Here is a 22387-nt window from a genome sequence, read left to right as displayed (position 1 = left end):
TTTCTTTGAACAGAGTATTTGGCCGGTCCACAAATTTAAACAGTTGTAGGAGGTTAGCACCCACCCCTTTCCTAGAAGAATGAAATATTTTGGGAAATATTAAAAAGGCAGAATATTATATTTCTCTGGATGAGAAATGGAGAAGCATATTTTACAGACAAAGCAGCTCCCACCTTCCTGCCCCCCACCCTTTGTTAATGGGCCAGAGGTAGAAAGTCAATCCTTTGTCAAAGGACATTTGCAACACAATAGCAACAGAAACTAACACAATGGGCCCCATCAAGCCATGTGATCCTGTCCACCATTAAAACATCTTTCCAAGCAGTTTCCATGTTTCCAGTGTCTTTTTCCCCACTTGGAGCAGAACCCAGAAGGATATTTCTTCCAACACAGTATTTAGTCATTTCAATTAAATTTGTGGAAATTTCTATATTTCCTTTTTACCATATTTATTCCTCATCTATTTTTTTTAAAAAACAATATTATCCTTCATCCTCATCTCTAATCTTAATCAAATTCAATTTTTCCCTTCTATTCTATATTATACCCCTTCGCATTGTCATCTATTTTTATATCCATCCTCACATTGGTTAATTATGTAATACAGTTGTTTAATACAAATTCAACATTTTAATATAAATCAATTAGTTATATAACTATCTTTTTTGTATATTAATCAATATGAACATGAATATTCCAATTATTTCCATGCAATCCAATTTCTTACAAATCAATTAATTATATTTACCAATAATAATAAACCAAATAATTTCTCCCATATATTCCTCCAAACCACAACTTAACCGTTTCTGCTTTCAACACAATATACAATTAATAGTATCTCAATTATTACAATTCCCTAGTTAAATAGAGCTTTTTTTCTTTTGTGTTTTAAAATCTTGAACCTCCTCTTGCCCTAAATTTCCCATTGTTTGCAGTTTTGTACCTACTTTTTTTGGTGAGGAAAAAGAAAAAGAAATCTCTCTGCCTCATTTTTTTTTAAATTTGATTTATTTGATTTAAATTTTATTAAATTTATATTTAAATTTATATTTATATTTTGTCACGTTGCAGCAAAGACCCTGTTTCGCTTTCGCTTTTCAGCATAGCTAGGTGGAAAAAAATTTGCTCCAGGAATTTACCTCTTTGCAGCTAGCTCTTTGAAGCCCCGCGGCAAGAATTTAAAGTTTTTTTTCCCTCTAGCCATCAGCTGGGACTCCGGAGGCAGCAATAGATTGGGAGTGGGCGGGGTAAGAGAACGGCGACCGGGCAATCCAACAGAGGTAGAGGGTGAGGGTGAGTGAAGGCGTGGGGGGGGCGAGAGAGGGCTTTGGCGACCCCTGTGAAATGGCCGTTCGACCCCCAAAGGGGTCGCGACCCCCAGGTTGAGAACCGCTGGCCTATAGTATACACCTATGGCAATGCCATTTTTTTCACCTTTAATATTGACCCAAATGCATTCAAGATAACTTTCGTCACTGTACTCTATTTCTGTAGAGATGTAGTTATTTCTAATATATAGTGCAACTCCACCTCCTCTTTTATTTGGTCTATTTCTTTTAAATAATTTAAATCCCTCTAGCTGTATGTTCCATTTGTGGGTTTCATCCCACCAATGCCAACAACATATCTGCTCTCATTTATTTGAATTTCTAATTATCCCTGTTTATTCATCATACTATGTGCACTGGTGTATAGACATTTGAGTTCATGTTGATTGACCCTGTGTTTACTGTCTACATAACCTGTGTTGTGCCTGACTGCCCCTACTTTTTTGCCACCTGTTTGATTAATGCACATGGTATGGCACTCACTATTAAATGCTTGGTTCTGCTTGACAGCAAGGTTGATAATCTTACCCACACAAACATCTATGTTACATGTTAGATTGCTAGGGTCACACACACACAGAGCATTCAGAAAATATTTTGACGCCCTTCACTTTTGTCAATTTTGTTATGCTGTAAGTCTAATTCTACAGTCGTTGAAATTCATTTTTTCTCATTAATCTATACTCAGTACCCCATAATGGCAAAGTGAAAACAGAGGTTTAGAAATGTCTGTAATTTATTAAAAAGAAAAAACTGAAATATCCCATTGGCATAAGTATTCAGACCCTTTGCAATAACATTTGAGATTTAGTTCAGGTGCCTCCCATTTTTCTTCATAGTTGCTGACATATTTCTACACCTTAATTGGAATCCACCTGTAGTACATTAAATTGATTGGACATGATTTAGAAAGGCACACAGCTCTCTATAGAAGGCCTCACAGCTGACAAGGCATACTGGTGTAGCAGAGCAAAAGCAATGAGATCAAAGGAACTGCTTGCAGAGCTCAGAGACAGGGTTATTGCAAGGCAAAGATCTAGGGAAGGTTACAATAAAATTTCTGCTGCACTGAAGGTTCCTAAGAGCATAGTGGCCACTATAATTCTCAAATGGAAGAAGTTTGGCACAACCAGGACTCTTCCAAGAGCTGGTCGCCTGGTCAAACTGAGCAATCAGGGGGAAAGGGCCTTAATAAAAGAGGTGACCAAGAATCTGATGGTCAGTCTGACTGAGCTCCAGAGATCCTCTGCAGAGATGGGAGAGAGTTCCAGAAGAACAACCATCACTGCAGCCCTCCACCAATCTGGGCTTTATGGCAGAATGGCTAGACGAAAGCCTCTTCTCAGTACAAAACACATGAAAGCCCGATTGGAGTTTGCAGAAAAGCATCTGAAGGACTCTCAGACTGTGAGGAACAAAATTCTCTGGTCTGATGAAAACAAGATTGAACTGTTTGACCTCAATTTTAAAAGTAATATCTGGAGGAAACTAGGCATTGCTCATCACCTCCCCAATATCATCGCAATAATGAAGCATGATGGTGGCAGCATCATGCTGTTGGGGTGTTTTTCAGCAGTGACTGGGAGACTGGTCAGATGTTGAGGGAAAACTGAATGGAGTAAAGTACAGTGAAATATATCCTCAGTGAAAATCTGTTCTACGGCGCTCATAACTTCAGACTAGGTTGAAGGTTCACTTTCTAGTATGACAATGATCCTAAGCACACAGCCAAGACAACACAAGAGTGGTTTAGGGACAACTGTGTGAATGTCCTAGAGTGGTCCAGCCAGAGCCCTGACTTGAACCCTATTGAATATCTCTGAAGGGACCTGAAAATGGCTGTCCATCAACAGTCACCATCCAACCTGACTGAGCTTGAGAGGATTTGCAAGGAAGAATGGCAGAAAATCCCCCAATGCAGGTGTGCAAAGCTTGTTGCGTCATACCAAAAAAGACTCAAGGCTGTAATTGCTGCCAAAGGTGCTTCAACAAACTACTGAGTGAAGAGTCTGAATACTTATGCCAATGTGATATTTCTGTTTTTTGTTGTTAATAAATTTAGACATTTCTAAATTTCTGTTTTCACTTTGTCATTATGGGGTACTGAGTGTAGATTAATGAGAAAAAAAAATTCAACAACTGTAGAATCAGGCTGCAGCATAACAAAATTGACAAAAGTTAAAGGGGGGGGGGGTCCTGAATGATTTCTGAATGCACTGTATACACACACACGCACACACACACTGATATGCTGCAGCCTGATTCTACAGTTGTTGAAATTCATATTTTTCTCACAGTGAAAACAGAAGTTTAGAAATGTCTGTAAATTTATTTTTTTTAAAATTGAAATATCACATTGTGTGTGTGTGTGTATATATATATACACACACACGCACATAAATACATACACAAGTTAATATCAATCCAAAGATCTGTTTGCTTTGATAACGAACACACTTACCACAAGAAAAAAGTGTTAAAGTGTAAGTAACAATGAAACAAAGAATATTTTTTTTAAAAAAATACCCAATTGTCACCTTTGGAGAAGTATAACATCTTAAATATCTAAAATGAACAAACAAGTTTTAAAAGTTGATATTGAATGTACAATATTGGTACCCAGCTCTGAAGAATCACAAAAATGCACAATAACAATATTGTTAAAATAACATTATTCATAATACTTACAGAATCACCTGTCTTTGCTGATACAAAATGACTGCTAGAATGACTTTCCTGGCAAAATTGAAGATGTTTATCAATTTTTACTGTCCGTATATGTTCCAAATCAACTAAAAAAATGTAAGGAGAAAAAAATAGTATAGTGAAATTTACTTAACATAAGCATCTTTAAAACAGTTTTCCATTCGATATCAAGTATCAATAGTGGGTTCCATTTTCTACTAAAATTAATCACATAGAGTTGTTATTCTTATCTTCATCATCGAGCATTATCAGTTGTGGGAATCTTCAATCTAATACATAAACTGTAATCTACTGCTTGTCAGCATTCCAGAAGAACCCAACTCCAATTAAAACCTCAGAGACAGACATTTTCTCAAAGTTCCCATTTATTAGAGTAGGTATACTGGCACATCTGGGAAAACCTGAATCTGAGAGTTCTGGTTTTCCCTCGGTAAATCAAAACTCCAAATCCAGCCCCTGCACCCATCAGTCGATCACATGGCCCAATCACCATCCGTCCCAACTTGAGCCACTACTTCAACCACTCCAGATTCAGGAACACCATGACCTTGACCAAAAAGAAGAATGCTATTATGTCTAACTACAGTCCCTCTAATAAATCCCCCCTCCTACTTTCCCAAGTGCAAGAAGGTGGCAGCATGGAAGCTTCCGGTGTTAATATGGCTTCCAAAGCTGACAGATGTCCCCCCCCCCCGAAGAAAAAAACACGCCCTGGAAAATAAAATAGACAAAACACAAAAAGGGGTTAACACATTGTTCATCAAACCACTTAACCCCCTCTCCCCCCTCCAGGAGGACACTTTGGCTTGTCAGGGAATTTATCATGAAACTGTTTTACTAGTCTATCAGCTTTCATATCCTGTTCTGCCCCAGCTACGGATCCCAAAGAACACAGCACACACAAACTCTGAACAAAACATAGTTTACTCAAATAACGCAGTTTTAGCAAATGCCGGCTGTTAATAAGCGTTCTTAACAGCCTGCCAGAAATTCCACAGATAAGATAGTCAGAGTCTTACTGGAGTTGGCAGAAAGCCGAGAAGCAAGGTTGCAGAGAAATCCCAATGCGATGATTAGCGAACTAAAGTTGTTTCCTGCAGCTTGTTGCAAGCTGCGTTCTTTCTTAAATAGGCTAAGGGAGTGGCCAATTAGCCCCAAGCCTTACTCTCGAGGAGACCACCTCCTGAGGAACCACTCCTGCCTTTTGGCAGCTCTGCATGCCCGTGCATTGAGAAGAGGCTCCTCCTCTTCATCCTCTTCACTTAAAGGAGTCTCTGGAGGTTCTGAAGGCCCTGACTGGATCTCTACCTCTGGCACCACATCCTCTTCAGCCTCCTCACTGTCCGACTCGAGCGCCGGCTGCACAGGCTGCTGGCGCAGCACACCCCCAGCCTCCTCCTCATCAGGATCAGCAACAATCGGTGCAGGTCGCTGGCAGGCCACAACACATCCCAACTTTTTACCCACGTAGCTTCTGACAAACGGTATCCTTTCCAGAGTACTAAATACTGTAACTGCCCCCAGTACAGTCTAGAGTCAAGAATCTTCTTAATTTCATAATGAGTTTCACCATGTACTATCATAGGTGGGGGGGCAGCTGGTATGGGTCTTAAAGTAGATCCTACTGCTGGTTTCAATAAGCTGCTGTGAAACAGTGGATGTACTTTCCCTAGTATTCGAGGGAGGCTAAGTTGGACAGTTACAGGGTTAATCACTTTCACTGTAGGAAAAGGAACGAGGAATTTAGGTCTGAATTTCTTGCTAGGCAACCTCAATCTTAGGTATTTAGTTGACAAATAAACTTTGTCTCCTATTCAAAAAGGTGGTTACAGAGACCTGTGCATATCTACCAGTTTCTTATATTTCTCAGCTGCTTCTGCTAAAGCTTTCTTAGTATTCTCCCACTGTCAGATGTGCCTCCATTCAAAACTCAAGAAAGAAAAACCCCAACTCCATGTTTGTAGAGAAAGGTACTTTTACTCAGGGGTGAAATGCTCCCAGTACGGACCGGATCACCCGATCCGGTAGCGATGACAGCGGGTGGTTTGGAGAACCGATAACAAAAATCCCTGCGCCCCCTCCCAGCTGAGCCGCACAATCATCAGAGGCTTTTTAAAAATTATTTTAAAAGCATTTTTTCTACAACCTCTTCCGATGAAAAAATGCTTTTAAAAGTAAAAAAAAAAAGCCTCTGATGATCTCGCGGCTCAGCTGGGATCGTCAGAGGCTTTTCAAAGCATTTTTTTCTGCAGCCTTTTGGCCGAAGAGGTGGTAAAAAAAATGCTTTGAAAAGTGCCTGATCATCAGAGAGGCTTTTCAAAGCATTTTTTAAAAAGCCTCTCTGACAATCCCAGCTGAGTTGCCTGATTGTCAGAGAGGCATTTTTAAAAAAGCCTCTCTGACGATCCCAGCTGAGTTACCTGATCGTCAGAGAGGCTTTTCAAAGCATTTTTTTCTGCAACCTTGGCCGAAGAGGTGGTAAAAAAAATGCTTTGAAAAGTCTCTGACGATCCCAGCTGAGTTGCCTGATCATCAGAGAGGCTTTTCAAAGCATTTTTTAAAAAGCCTCTCTGACGATCCCAGCTGAGTTGCCTGATCAGCAGAGGCTTTTCAAAGCATTAGAAAAAATGCTTTGAAAAGTTCTATATATATAAAAAAGTTGGCCCTGCCCACCCAGTCAAAGTTGGCCATGCCCCCACCAAGCCATGCCCCCAGAACCGGTAGTAACAAATTTTACATTTCACCCCTGCTTTTACTGAGTATGAACTGATAACAATGAAAAAAAAGCAAGTTCTGAGGCTAAAGGCATGAAAATTACATATTGAAAGTATTCCCAAATCCCTCCCCTCAAGGACCCTGGCTGAATGTCCAATCCCCAGCTCCCGAAGGTGTTATGTGAGGTGAATCTTCAGATGACCCCATCCATCTGGTATGCCAGAATGGTTGACCTTGAACTGGCTATCAAGAAGTCCATTCAGCTGCGCAGAAGATGATAAGAGTACCCCTCCCTTTTCCTCCCTTTTCAGTCACATCACGAGACATCACCAGCTCGCTTCTCCCACCCAAATACCTATACATCCCCCCCCGTTACTATGGCAGCCGATAGCAAGCAAGCATCATAGAGGCTGACATTCAGCCCTTCTCCAAAAGAGACGTTAGTCCTAGAAGAAAAACAAAGTAAAATGGACAGGGTAGATACCTCCCAAAAGTATCAAAACATAGAAAATACATAGAAAATAATACAATACAATCATAGAGAATAATACAATCAAGGCTTATCAGGGTATTTGGAGTGGAATAACTGTAAAAGCTTCAGAACTCTGACATCTCACTCATTCACCCATTCAGATTGAGAGGAAGGGAAATGTTTCCAGACCACCAAGTACTGTACTTTGCCCCTATGTTTTCTAAAATCAAGGATCTCTTTGACCTTGAAGTATAGCTCTCCTTCAATAAGGAGGGGAACTGGAGGGGGGGGTTGGTCCGGACAAAGTGAGGAGGTATGTTCAGGTTTCAGTAAACTAACATGAAACACTGGGTGGATCCTCCTAAGGGTTTTGGGTAGCTCTAACTGTACCAGGTTTACAACTTGTACAATAGGAAAAGGGCCCACATACTTAGGCCCAAGTTTTTTCGACTTTTGGGTAGTTTGAAGGTACTTCATGGAGAGGAAAACCCTACCCCCCACTTGGTAGTCCTTTGGCATAACTCTTTTATTGTCCACCTGTTTTTTATGAGCTCAGTGAGCCTTGTCTAACACTTTACGAGTTACTGGCCAAGTAAACTGAAGCTGCTTAATCCAGTCCACCAAGGACAAGATTTGAAATTTTTCTTGTGGTAGTTCTGGGATGGGCACAAAATCCTGACCAGACACCACCATGAATGGAGTTATTATAAGCGACCTCTGCAAACGGCAGTAAATCTGCCCAGTTATCTTGCTGATAATTTACATAACACCTGAGGTATTGTTCTAGCACTGAGTTAGTCCTTTCACAAGCCCCATTTGTCTGAGGATGGTGAGAGGCGCTTAGCCCTTGAGTGGAGCCTAACAACCTCGATGTTCTGTCCCCCCACCTCACATAGGCAGACACACGAGCAAAAGACGTCTACGAATAATTTATTTTTACAAGCCAACCTGAATCCCTTTGGCAGATAAAAGTTCTGGCAGCTACTTTCCGAATGCCTGCCAAGTTTCTTATCACCTCTAGAAACAGGAGTCAGCGTATCTGCAATCTGTTGCTGGGGCAACCAAGAGTTTACAAGACATAAAAGAGTAGTCAGAAGTCATTCACAAAGTCCAAGCCTTAATTCCAAAAAATATCCCATCCGAAGCTCACGATATGCAGTTTTTGTCTGTCACAGAGCCTGCAGAGCAACCCCACCCACTTTTATCCCCTGTGGGGCATGGCTCAGTGACTCAGCAATCTCTGGCCCTTCCCCACCTCTTCCTTTGCTGCACACACCTCTCCCTCCGACGCTGCCTGGGATCAATCCAAGATTGATCTTCATCACTCCCCATTAGTGGGTGCTCCGACATGCCTTCCTCCTGGCCTTCAACTGGAACCTGAGGCGTTGCCAGAAAGGAGGGTCCTGGAGAGGGAGGCCTTGTCAATTCCTCCCCATCACTTTCAGAGTCATCTTCCTCCATGAGGACAGGCTCGGGAGCCGGAGTCACAACACTCAGGAATTCCCTCCAGAAGTGGGCAGTGAACTGAACCCCTCTGTCCAAAAGTATTCATTCAGGAACACTGTGTATCCTATACACATGTTGAATAAATAGTTTAGCCAACACCTTTGCTGAGGGAATTTTGGGGCATGGTACAAAGTGCACCTGCTTGGAGAACAAGTCTGTAATCACCCAAATGACTGTATTTCCACCACTTTCGGGTAATTCAACAATAAAGTCCATGGATATCTCCTTCCAAGGAGTTCCAGGTCTGGCAATGTTCTGGAGTAACCCAAGCGGCTTCCCAGGTGGGCTCTTGGCAGAAGCACACACAGGACAGCTAGTGACGTATGCCTCTATGTCCTTCTTAAGTGAGGACCACCAGAACTGTCATTTAACTAAGTGTAATGTCTTCACGAACCCAAAATGCCCAGCACCTTTCGCATCGTGGGCTTGTTGTAACACTGCTCCCCTCAGGCTGGCGGTGACGTACAACTTAGCACCCACCATGCAAGACCATCATGAACAGTACACTCGTTGGAGTGGGATATGAACCAATCATCAGTTTTTAGTGCTTCCTTTAACTGCTTGCTTAAATCGGTGGATAGGATCAGGTCCCCCTTCCCTTGGGTTCTGGTGACGACAGGAGCAGCCAACTGCTCAGTGGAAATAACCGGGAGGATTAGAGATATTGGGGCAATCTCAAGAGAGCATTTGCCATAAAATTCTTTCCCCCAGGAAGGTAGCGCAGAGAGAAATTAAACAGATCAAAGTGTTGTGCCCAACAGTTTGGGCAACAACTTCCTGGGTGTTTTTAGGGCCTCTAGGTTCTTATGGTCTGTCCACACCTCAAAAGGGTGTTTTGCCCCTTTGAAGAAATGCCTCCAGATTAATAGTGCCCATCGGACAGCAAAAGCTTCCTTCTCCCAGATTGTCCATCTCCTTTCGGTTTCAGTTAATTTACGAGAGGTGTAGGTGCAGAGTTGTAAAGTTCCAGAAGCATTTGCTTGAAGTAGCACCACCCCCACAGCCACGTCGCTGGCATTGGCCTGGACTATGAAACAGGCCTCCATGTCAGGATGCTTAAGGATGGCCTCAGCTGCAAACAGTCATTTCAGTTTCTCAAAAGATGCCTGGCACTCCATTGTTCACTTGAGGGGCCGGCTAGGTTTGGCTTACCCTCTCCCTTTGTTTTTAGGAGATTGGTAATGGGTAATGCAATTTTTGCAAACGAGGGAATGAATCGTCAATAAAAGTTGTCAAAGCCTAAGAAGCTTTGCAACTGCTTGTGGGTGCGTGGAGGAGCCCACTCCAAGACTACCCGGATTTTCTCCGGATCCATTTTAATACCCTCATACAATATGTGGTAACCCAGATAGTCAATCTTACTCTAATGAAACTTGTACTTCGACAATTTAGCATACAGTCCTGAGTTTTTTCAGGACTGACCGCACTATTTTCATATGTTCTTCCATGGTCTCAGTGTAAATAAGAATGTCATTTGGTAGACAAGGACCCCCTTGTAGAGATGTTCATGTAGCACCTCATTAAGCAATTGCATGAACACCACCACTGTAATCCAAACGGGAGCATCCTAAACTAGAAACAAACCAAAGGGCAATTGAAGGCAGTCTTCCATTCATCCCTTTCCTTAATTTGAACTCTGTAATAAGCCTCTCTCAAGTCCAGCTTAGTGAAAATCTTCCCCTTGGCCAGATGAGCTAACATGTCCTGCATAAGGGGCAGTGGGTAAACACTTTCTATGCAAATGGCATTCAGGTTCTTATAGTCAACACATAGGCGAAGAGAGCCAACTTTTGTCTCCCGGAACAGCACCGGGGCGGCCACTCATGGCCTAGCTGGTTGGATGAAGCCCATTTCAGGTCTTTATTAATAAAGTTTTGCAATTCCTCTAGCTCAAGAGGGATCATGGAGTAGATCTTTGGTTTAGGGAGCTTCACCCCAGGAGGATTTCTATACCGCAGTCCATGGGCCGATGGGGTGGGAGCATATCTGACTCCCTCTTGCTGAATGCCCCAATATTCCTTAGGGATTTTCTCCTCTCCAGCAATGTATTCACTCACTGCCGCTGCCAGCTCCTTCACAGCTTTGGCCAAGTAGAAGGGTTTTCCCCCTTCCTTCTCCTGCGGGGTGGAGCGGATGCACAACAAACCCTTCCTCCAATTCACATGAGAGTTCCATTTCCAGAGCCAGAGTAGTCCGAGCAAGAGGGGTCATTCCTGTCAGGTTCCATAAAGACTAGAAAAATAAACCTCAGCAAAAGCAGTAATCAAGTTTGTTTATCCTGATATCGTACTAACTGACCACCTTAAAGTGTTACAGAAAGGAATCTTTGTTGGAGCTGATGCTCCATGATCCCCATCACCTTTTAAGCAGCATACAGCTCCACCCCAGTGCAATCACTCAATTATCCAATTAACCAGTATCCTCCCTTGCTCTCCACAATCCATCACAAGCCGCTTCAGTTGTTCTGCGCTGCTGCATCTTTCCTTAAAATGACAGATGGTGATAAACTGCTTCAGTGCATGAAACTGACGTCATCTAGCATGTGGCTGGGAAGTCGAAGTGAGAGGCATACCTCAGGGCTGACGACCCAGGAGAGCAGGCATACAGGAAGGGTCATTGGTGAAAGTGTGCAGCAGCAGAATGGCGATCCCCACACAAATGGTGGCCCCAAGTACCATCGCAGGGCTGGGACTGACAGTTCCATTCCACGGGCTATGATAAAATGCAAACTCTCAGTAGTCCCCCAATCACATCTCAACTGGTTCTGTCACAAAGTGGGCTGCCCCCCGCCAGCTACTGACCCATCCAACTGGCAAAATGCTATGGGCACTTTCATTGTACTCAGTCTCAGACCCATTTTTTCCACCACTTCTGGGCTGATTACACACTTAGTACACCCAGAGTCCAAAAGGGTTAACATCTTCCCCTGGGCACCGGATGATGGCACCCTTAACTCCACCGAAATGGTCATGGGGCCTACATGCTGACTTACCAGAGGGTCATTTTCAGTGTCGGTTTCGCTGTCCCTGGGGTGGTTGGAGCTCCCAGCTCCTCCAGGCTTGGAGGAGCAAGCTCACTTCCACACCTTTCAGGGCTGTTTCACGGTTCTTTGCTGGCGGCTTCTCGGCTCTCTTTTCTCCAGCTGAGGTCGGCTTGGAGCCAGGTTTGGAGAAACAATCAGCAGCTCGGTGCCTCTCCTTCCCACATCTGAAGCATGCGGTGGACCTGGGCTTGGATTCTGGCCCCCCTTTGGCCGCTCTAGAGGTCTATTTCCGGGTGGAGGGGGAAGGCTTGTTCCAGCTGCGGTCCCCCCTGTACCTCTGGCCTGGTCAATTTCCACATCAGCCGCCAACACATACCAGCGCTGCAGGTCTTGGGGGCCCCCTCAGGAACAACAGCCTTGGTAGACGTCCTCATTGAGGCCATCCTTGTAGCATTCCATCAGGGCCTCTGCAGACCACCCCTGCATGTGGACAACCAGCTGGCAGAATTCCTCGGTGTATTCAGCCACCGATCTCTTCCTCTGGGTTAGGGTTTTCATCCTGGTTCTAGCCTTTTGTTCAGCCAGGGTGTCATCAAAACACACTTGGAGAGCCATCATAAATAAGTCGTAATCCCTCAGCAGTGGGGAATCCTCATTATGCAGGGCCACCATCCACTCAGTTTTGGTCCCCTCCAGGGCCATGGTGACACACCGGACATTTGCCGCAAGCAAGCATCATAGAGGCTGACACCCATCCTTTTTGCAATGAGGTTCTGTTAGGGACATGGAAGTGGGTGGTTCTCTAGGCAATTCAGCATTGGTACAAAATCCAAGCCAGTAGTTATTCGAAATGGAGGGGGAATCCGGAAGCGTCGCGGCGTGACTGGTTGGGAAAATACCAGGCTCCAATGAGCCTGGTGAAACCCAGCCAGACGAACTGTCGCCGGGGGGGGGGGGTGTCTTCAGACCGGAACTGTCCTGTAGGGACAGTGAAGAAGGAGAGGCAGCTTGGTGGCTAAAGAGGAACAGGCAAGTTCCTTGGAAAAGCCGAGAAACTCTTCGATCCGGCGATGGGGGGCGGCGATCAGTGCAAATCGCCATGAAACTGGAGCTTCCGGAGTAAGCAGTGTGCAGGAGTGAAGATTTGGACAGAGTACTGGTACCGAGTGAATGAGTGGCCAATTTAAAAAAAGGAAAATTTTAAACTTTTAAAATTACCCCAGCGTGGAATAGCGGCTAAATAGTGACGGGGGGAAACAATGGCGAGAGAGAGAAAAAAGAAATGACAAGTGCTCGATAGGAGAGCCCGACGAAAGATTTAAAACTGAATGTGAATGGAAATGTAAAGTTGGAATTTGAAACTTTCAAATTCGGATTGGATTATAAACTGATTGGTTGTATATAAAAGGAAAAGAAGAAGTGGAAAAAATTATTTTTCTCTTTTTTGAATTGGTAAAGGTTGATAAAGTGAATTGCAAATGAAATGGATACTTTTTAACCGGCTGAGTGGAATTGTGGACTCTAGAGAGACATCTTCAGGAGAAATAAGAGTATGACAAAAAAAGAGTATGACAAAAAAAAAGCTTTCTACTTTAAGGAAAAACTTTGAAGTAGCGAGAAAAAAAAATAAAATCTTGAACTTTCAAAATGATAAACAGCGAGAATTAAGGAGGATTTGTTTTGTCTGCAAGCGGTTAAATTTTGATGACTTTGAGGATCAAAGAAGAAGGATTATAATGTGGCTTTAAATTGGAATAATATCAACCCAGAAAGAATAAAATGGCGCAGGAACTTAAGGAAATGATGAAGATGATGAGCTTGGAAATAAAGGAAATGATTATAATATTGCACGGAAAGTCAAAATTTGTGGATCCAAAGACTGAGCTAGAATACAGCGAAACTGAAAAGGGAATAATTATTGAGAAACAGGAAAGAGAGACTGACAATGAAGAAGAAGACAAAGACAAAGAGATTGACTATGGAAAATTAAATAACTATATGGGTTGTAATAATAAAAGGGAGAATATTAAAGATTACAGTGGGATTAAGAATGGGAAATATAGAAAAAAAATATAAAAAAATTAAATGATTACACTGGGATTTACAGTGGAAGTATAAGAAAGAGGGAAAAGGGATGGAAAATAATGGGAAATAAAGGGCAAAACAAAAGATTTCAGAACTTTAAAATAAAAAATAAGTACATTGGATCAACAATGGAAATACAAGAAAAAAGGAAAGAGAGAGGAGAAATAAGGGGAAATATAAGGCAGAATAGGAGAGTTCAGAATTTTAAAACACAAAAGAAAGGAAGAGGAAGGAAAAAGAAAAAGAAAAAAATGAGAAAGGCAGAAAGGCAGAAAGAAAGGAAAGGGGGAATATATTTAGAACTGTAAGACCTAACAGATGAGATGAATGTAAGAAAAAAAGATAAAGATAATATTAATGAAGTGACTTTAAAATGATGGGAAACTATAGATGTATGAAATAAAGGAGATAAGATTTACATTTTATGTTTTAAGTTTTAAATATACCCTATTGAAATTTAGAGAAACTGCAATAATTGTCATATTTGTAATTGCATTGTTGGAGGTTTATAAAATGATAAGTTTTAATAATATGAATGAATTTGATTGGGGGAATTGTAATAATTGGAATATGTTAAATTATATATTTGAAATATAATCAAAAAAGGGAAAACAAGGCGAATTAAGATTAATTTAAGAATTAATTAGTTCAGGTGAAACTAATGATTAAGATGCGTTTTATAAATATATATTTGAATAAGATGAAATATATTGATAATATATTTTGAGAAATATATTTAATAATTGAAAGAAAGATCGGGGTTGCCTGGACACCATAGTGGAAAATACTAAATTGAAAATGAATACAGCAATAAAGAGAGAAGTAGAGAGGTGGAAGAAAAAGTGAAGGAGAGAGAGGGATGGAAAAGAGGGGAGGAAGGGAGGGAGGGGAAATGAGAGTAGGAGAGAGGGTTTAGACAGGGAGGAAGATAGGAGGAGAAGGAGGAAGAAGGGGAAATAGAGAAGAGTAGGAGAGGAAGGGAAAAGAAAGTAGAAAGAGAGGGAGATGGAAAAGAGCGAGAAGAAGGATTGCTGTACAACAAAAAAGAGGAAATGGAAGAAAGGCAACCCCGAACACACATAAATGTACTAAGATAAAGAAGGAATTGAAAAAAAAAAAAAAAGAATAAACATGAATAAATAGGTAAATTAGTTTTGAGTGCGAATGAAGATGTTGTTTATATAAATAAGCATAGAAATATTGAGATATGATTTTAAAGGAAAAAAAGGAAGATTTTGGCAAAATTTGTAATTGTGTATAATGTATTTGAATTTGATAAATTGTATAAGATAAGATAAGGCCAATATTCTGTTCAAAAAAATGATGCAGGTAAATGTGGGGGGGAAAACCAATAAAACTTGATTTTAAAAAAAAATATTCGAAATGGAGTCAACCGTGTACTGCATTATTATAAGCCACTTCTGTGAATGGTAATAAGCCTGCCCAGTTTTCTTGTTGATAATCTACATAACATCTAATGTATTGTTCCACCATTGTGTTCAATCATTCCGCCAATCCGTTAGTAGCTGGATGAAAAGCCAAGCTAAGCCCCTGGGATGACCCAATGGCCCTCAGGAACTCTTTCCAGAACTTAGCAATAAATTGGACTCCACAATCTGATATTATTTGTTGCGGGACGCCATGAAGCCTGTAAATGTGCTTCATAAAAAGTTTTGCCAGCTTTTTAGCAGAAGGTAGTCCATTGCAGGCAGTGAAGTGTGCTTATTTGGAGAATAAATCAATGACAGTCCAAATCATCATATTTTCTCCACTTTCCGGAAGTTCGATAATAAAGTCCATTGCAATCTCCTCCCAGGGTTTTGTGGGTTCGGCCACTTGCTGGAGAAACCCAGGGCATTTCCCTGGTCTGGATTCTATGGTGGCACAGATAGCGCAGCTTTTAACATAATCCTCTACACCGGTTTTCATCTTTGGCCACCAGAATTGTCTTCTAGTCAAATGGAGGGTTTTTAAAAAGTGCCCCCCTAGTCGAGAATCATGACTACGTTTTAGTACCATTAGTCTCATGCAGCAGGGCACGTAAATCTTACTCCCTTTCCAAGCCAGTCCCTCCCTCAACGTTAAGTCCGTTTGGTTTTCTTTAAAGCATGTATCATCTGATGACGCAGCTTTTAATTCTGCTGTCAACTTGTCTTCAGGGAGATTGGAACAGAGTCTGGTTTGTGCTCTATTACGTGCTTGGGCTGTTGGTTGGACTTCGGAGATCATGGCATGTACTATCTCTTCTCGTTGACTGTCAAATTGGGGTTTTCTGGACAAAGCATTGACCAATAGGTTCCCCCTCCCCCCCCCGGAATGTATTTTAGTTTGAAGTTAAGGCATTTAAAATACTGAGCCCAGTGAACTTGTTTGGGGGAAAGCCTTCGAGAGATTTTTATGATCAGTCCACACTTCGAAGGGCTCCTTAACCCCTTCTAGGAAGTGTCTCCAGGATAAGAGAGCCCATCGCACCTCAAAAGCCTCTTTCTCCCATACTATCCATCTGTGTTCAGTGTCCGTTAATTTTTTTTGACACGTAAGTGCAAGGCATTAACTCGTTTTTCCCATTTATTAGAGTAGGAATACTGGCACATCTGGGAAAACCTGAATCTGAGAGTTCTGGTTTTCCCTCAGTAAATCAAAACCCCAAATCCAGCCCCTGCACCCATCAATCCATCACATGGCCCAATCACCATCTGTCCCAACTTGAGCCACCACTTCAAACACTCCTCCTCCAAATACAGGAACACCATGACCCTGAAGAATGCTATATGTCTAACTACAGTTCCTCTACTAAATCCCCCCTCCTACTTTCCCAAGCACAAGAAGGTGGCAGCATGGAAGCTTCTGGTGTTAATATGGCTTCCAAAACTGACACTGCTTTATATATATATATATATTTATAGAATATATATATTCTATTTGACAATAAACTATTTGGAAGACTAACTCACCAAAAACAATTTTTTAACACAGAGAATAATTTTTGTGTGAATGGTCACATAAAGGATTTGGTTAATTAAAGCTTTAAACTTCCATTTTATGCACAATTGTATGGGGGAGAGGGTAAATCCCACTGAAAATACATACATACATATATCATCTGTACACATACATCATCTGTAGACAACTGTCCTTTTAACCTTTTGATCCTACATTTATTCTGTATTTATCTTGGTTCCTTCTACTGTGTTTCCCTTAAAATAAGACAGGGCATATAACTAGAATAAAAGAAATTAGAGACCCCTCCCAACAGTCCAATGTGAATCCAGCCAATCCACAGGTGTGAAGATGTTATTGTACTGGGTGGTCTGAGAAAGAGATAAGAGAACTTTCTCAGGGCCATCTTCCGGTGATGCAGTCCACATGGCCCACCCTCCCCTTACATTCCCCAGGAGGTGAGAAACTGCCAGGCAGCCACGGTGCCAGGCAATGGTTATAAATCAGGTGAAAGGATATACAAGAATGCAAGCAGGGTATAGGGTACATAGAAAGTAAAAGAAAGTAAATGTATCAAGTATAAAATTCCCCCCCCCCTTCTGCAAAAGAATGGCAGATAACGGATCTGACACTAGGGCTTATTTTCAGGGAAACACAATTTCAGGGTGAACAGCCCGGCTGGGTGCCCCATCCCCTGGCGCACGCACAAGAGGTGGCAAACGCACAGGGACTGAGGGTATCTGGCAGAAGCTGCAGCCTGCCAGTCCCTTGGTCAGCACACTCTGGGGCTGTGTAGCCCACACAGTGCAGATGAGTTGATACTCTGTCCAAGCAGCAGATGGAGCCAGAGGCACAGGGAGAGGGGAAGCAGGCGATCCAGATGTGTTGCATGGGCCGCAGGAAAGCCAAGTCGGTGGGCTGGAGTGGGCCACTGGCCGCAGGACGCTTGTCTTCATGCAGTGGCACTGGCAGCAGATGGAGGCAGAGGCGTGAGGCGGAAGGCAGGCAATCCCGACATGACACGCGGGGCACAGGCATAAGATGCAAAGACGAGCCTCCTGAGGCTGCCCACCTGCTCTGGCGCACTGACTCTTGGCTTTCCTGAGGCCTGCCCAGCACATCCAGATCCTGTGCTTCCCCCTGCCTCTGCCTCCATCTGCTGCTTGGAGAAATGATCAACTCACCTTTGTTGTGTGGGCTGTGGCTACTGCCAGACACAGTTGGCCTGCAGACACTCGATGCCTCCTGCGCTGGCCATGCCAACCCCTTCACTAGGGCTTATTGTAGGATAGGGTTTATATTAGGTGCACACTTAAAAATCAGACACACTTAAAATTTTTCGGGGTAGGTCTTATTTTCAGAGAAACACGGTAAAATATAATGATATTGACATTTATTTCATATGTTTATTTTCAAACTTTTGAAAAGCAATTCATTTTGAGAGCTGGTAAGAGCTGATGCTAAAATGGAAAAGTGTAGTTTTTTCAAATCTTGATCATCACAAGAGGTTTACATCACACTTTATTTACTCTTGGTTCAGGTTCCATGCTATAAAATTCTAAACTTCTAGGTAACTCATATATACACATGTACCTAGTACTTAAATATTTGAAATATATTCCAATGAATACAATATTAATAATATATAATTTTAATGTGCAATGGTTTATTGTTTATTTATAATATATTTAATTTCCCAACACTGAGTAATATACACAATAAAAACAACACAATACAATCCAAACAGAATGCAACCTGGAAATTAACATACTAAACACAATAATTAAATTCCCACAGTAGCACAACACTTCCTAACCCAGCACTTGTAAAAGCCAATTCCTCAAGGTCTATTTGAAGGACAGAGTCTGATCAATTCAAACCTTAGAATTTCCTGTTGAAACACAAGAGGATGCTTGAAATTTAACAATCAACCACAGGTAGCATTATAAGAGCAAGGCTGTTCAAATGTTAGGGCTTCCTACCCTCCTTCCTTTAATAGTAACTTTAGTATGGTCAAGTTCAGCAACATCATTATCTATATGTAGTGTGCATGTAGTCAGTAGCAGGACATGTAGCCTCTTTAGAAAAAAATAAGCAAATCTGCAATCATATTTTAGCTAACTTCACTTACTACCATACAAAATCTGTTTTGTAAGTATTATCTGGCTGTTTGTTTGACAAAAAAGTTTCATAAAAATCATCTGAATTACAAGAAAGAAGCAATAAAAGGTAGAACTAACTTGCTAATGTACTTTGCTTATTTTATTTATTAATATTTCATATTTCTAAACTACCCATCTACTTCAAAGAGGGGTCTACTTTCCTGGATGAACCAAATGACATGGGACTGAAATAGCCCAACACATCCAACCACTGGGGAACTGCCAGGAGTTCCACCAATGGGTTTGGTTCATGGGGAGAGCAAAATAGGTCGTTCTTAGGGGCAACCATTCCAGGGACAGAATTGTCCCACAAGAGAAGTGAGTCCTTCAGACATTCCTGATCCCTGGACACCAAACTGTCTTTATGCTGCTCCTGATTTTTTAAATGAATGGTGTCTTTTTATTTATTTATTTAATGTTCTTCAACATTGGTGGCTTTCTTGCCAGTTTTATTTAACATTACTTTGATAGCTATTCTCTTGTAAATTACTCTGGACTCTTATGGGAGAAAGAGAAATAATCTGCTATTATGAAATTCAAATATATTTGCAACGTTATCATATTGTGCCATTATGTACTGAGTGCATGTGCTGGTTGAACAAGCTATCAAATTCCTGAAAGAGGCTTCAACACTCTCCAAATGCCTGAAGCCCTAGTTTGAATGGCACTGCCACCTGCTCAAAGTGCAGGACCAGACAGACAATGGCGCAGCTATGCCCACCACTGCAGCCACTGCAGTGCCCTGGCACCAGCACCAGCACCAGCTCTAGCACCTGCTCCAACCGCCCAGTCACTGCCACCAGCCGGGGCCACTCAACCAAGGAGAAGGGAGCCCAGATCACCGGTCTTGGAGGTAAAATTCAGCAGAGAACGAAAACAATTGGCATTCTTCCTAACCCAGGTCTGCATGTAGATGCACGAGTACAGAGCCAACCTGCCGAATGAAGAAGCCATGGTGCAGAGCATGACCTTAGTGCTGAAAGGGAATGCTGCGGAGTAGATGGTTGGACTCCACAATGATGATGCCCCAGAGTTGCTCAACTTCAATCACTTTATGATAGCCCTCCGAAAGAGGTTCAAAGACGCTCACTGACTGCAAACCCAGAACTAGAATGAAAATGATAAACCAGGGTCGGCAACCTGTGGCTGTCTGCAACCAAGAATTTCACAACTTGGCATTCAGGTTAACGGACTGGGCACAAGACATGCTGATAGAGTTTCCAGGCTGGGCTGAATGACATCTAAAATGCCTTCATCTCTAGAGGTGCCACACACACCTTCCATGACCTAGCTGAAGAAGCTGAAATTCTGCCCTGGTCCCAAAATTGCTCTAGCCGTGAGTGGGAGAGGTCCCTCGCAGTCAAGAAGAGAGAAACTGTGAAGCAGGGAGGGTGTGAGCAAAGCTCACACTGCCACTCCACCGGTGCTTCAAATCTTGAAGAGGGACACCAAGCAGCTGACTACCGAGCATCTCACCTGCCGCAAAAAGCCACCTCAGAGCCTGACAAGATGCCAGGAAAGCCAACCCAAAAGACCCCTGAGATGGCCCTAGAAGGAGTGGAGATCGATGAGATCACCCCATCATCCAACAATGGTGTGAGAATTCTGACTGCATCACTTAGGAACCCAACAGCAACACTGATGACAATCCCTTGGTAAGTCGCCCCATGACACCCGTGACCATCCCCATAGAACTGGTGGTGACCTCCTTGGGACGTAAGGGAAACCTGGTTGCCCTCCTGGACTCGGGCCATACCAGATGTCTGGTCAGCCCTAGTTTAGTTGAAAAGTCAGGTCTGCAACTCAGGGAGATTAAGGTCCCAATGGCCTTCTGCCAGTTAGATGGATCCATAGCGAGTGGGGAGGGACAAAATTTGTCACCGAACAAATGGAGATGAAAATTGGAGCCCATAAAGAGTCCCTAAGCTTCATTCTGACACCAGGCATGGAGAGACCCCTTGTATTGAGTTTACCATAGCTTCTGAAGTGGAAGCCTAAATTGAAGAAGGAAGACTGTCAGTTTTGGAAGACAATTTTTTTTTTTGCTTCTTAACTGCCACATATTTTAGCTGGGGAAGTTTGGAGGGGGTTGTTGTTGGAGCGGTAGAAAGTTGGTCATAACAACATTCCGTATTCAAGGACTTTTGCCAGAGTCTGATGGAGACTGCCTGAAGATTGCATCCAGTTGAGTGTGAAGAGTTGATTGGACAATATGATGAATGTGGGTGTGGGGCAGGGCTTTGAACTGTCAGCTGGGTATGGAAAACCTGGAAGCTTTCAGATTCGGGTTTTCCCAGATGTGCCAACATGACATCTTTAATAAATTGGAACTTTGAGAAACCTCAGGCCTCAGAGCTTTATTTCACCATGTCCTTGTGTCCTTGGAACCCTGACATTAACACGAATCCCCTAAATAACTAAGCAGCACCCCAAAATGGGGTGAATGGGGTGCTGAGCCTCAGTACAAACCTAAAGCTTGGGTGCTGCAAAGACTCAGCAAAGATGGAAGAGAGGAGATTGTAGAGGGAGCCATGGGAGCACATACCGGAAGGTTTATCGAGACCCGGTATTCTCCTTCTGAAGGTGTGGTATGAGGCCTTGAAGCTGCAGAGAGGATGCAAAGCCTAGGCGCTCGGTCCAGGGAAATGGATTCCGGGAAAAGTTGCCAGCCTGTTCTGCCCCAGCTCCGGATTTCTGAGGATATTGACACACACCAACGGTTCTTATCAAATTTATTAAGTAGCAAGAATAAACAAGACCGGCAAAGATTGGTAACCAGCCCAGAAAACAAGATATGATAAACCAAAATACTCTGATAATAAATATGAGTTGTTTCTAGCAAGAAACTTACTAATGGCATGTGACTTAAATAGGCTAAGGGAGTGGCCAATTATCCTCAAGCCTTACTCTCGAGGAGACCTCCTCCTCCTGAGTAGCCATTCCTGCCTTTTGGCAGCCCTGCGTGCTCTAGCATTGAGGAGAGGCTCCCCCTCTTCACTCTCTCCACTTGAAGGAGCCTCTGGAGGTTCTGAAGGCCCTGGCTGAATCTCTGCCTCTGGCACCACATCCTCTTCAGCCTCCTCGCTGTCTGACGCGAGCGCTGGCTGCGCAGGCTGCTGGCGCGACACCACACCAGCCTCCTCTTTGTCAGGATCAGCCACAATCTGAGCAGGCCACTGATGGGCCACAACACAGCCTGATCCAACTCCAGAGATGGGACCGAAAGAACGATCACCTGGATGTCGTCCCGTATCCAGCCCTCATCAACCTGCCTTCATGCTACCCCCTGCGGAATTTATCCCCCCAGGCTGGGGATACTATCCTGGCCAGGGGTGGGTCCAGTGCCAGTGGATGCCAGCACCGCCTGCTCCCCCTCTTACAGGATCACCATGGGCCCATTTTGCCCCGACGATCCCAGCACTGCCGTGGGGTCTGATCCAGCAGCCAGCAGCACCGCCGCCGCAGGTTCCAGTTCAGCCACCGGCAT

The 22387-nt window shown here is 43.0% G+C and overlaps 1 protein-coding gene across 4 annotated transcripts in view; it reads right to left on the bottom strand.

The window, feature by feature from the left end:
* RAB28 (RAB28, member RAS oncogene family) overlaps positions 1–22387 on the bottom strand; it is a 402891-nt gene that overhangs the window by 139006 nt on the left and 241498 nt on the right. For all 4 annotated transcript variants that reach the window (XM_087875223.1, XM_034408871.3, XM_034408867.3 and 1 more), the window contains exon 5: positions 4020–4123. In XM_087875223.1, the coding sequence (XP_087731349.1) occupies positions 4020–4123 (104 nt within the window). The remainder of the gene's footprint in view (positions 1–4019; positions 4124–22387) is intronic.

Source organism: Pantherophis guttatus, chromosome 8 (assembly GCF_059756535.1).
Source record: "Pantherophis guttatus breed Tessera chromosome 8, ASM5975653v1, whole genome shotgun sequence".
In the NCBI taxonomy this organism is placed as follows: domain Eukaryota; kingdom Metazoa; phylum Chordata; class Lepidosauria; order Squamata; family Colubridae; genus Pantherophis; species Pantherophis guttatus.
Note: the sequence above shows the minus strand (reverse complement) of the source record. Positions and strands in the feature narration are given on the sequence as shown.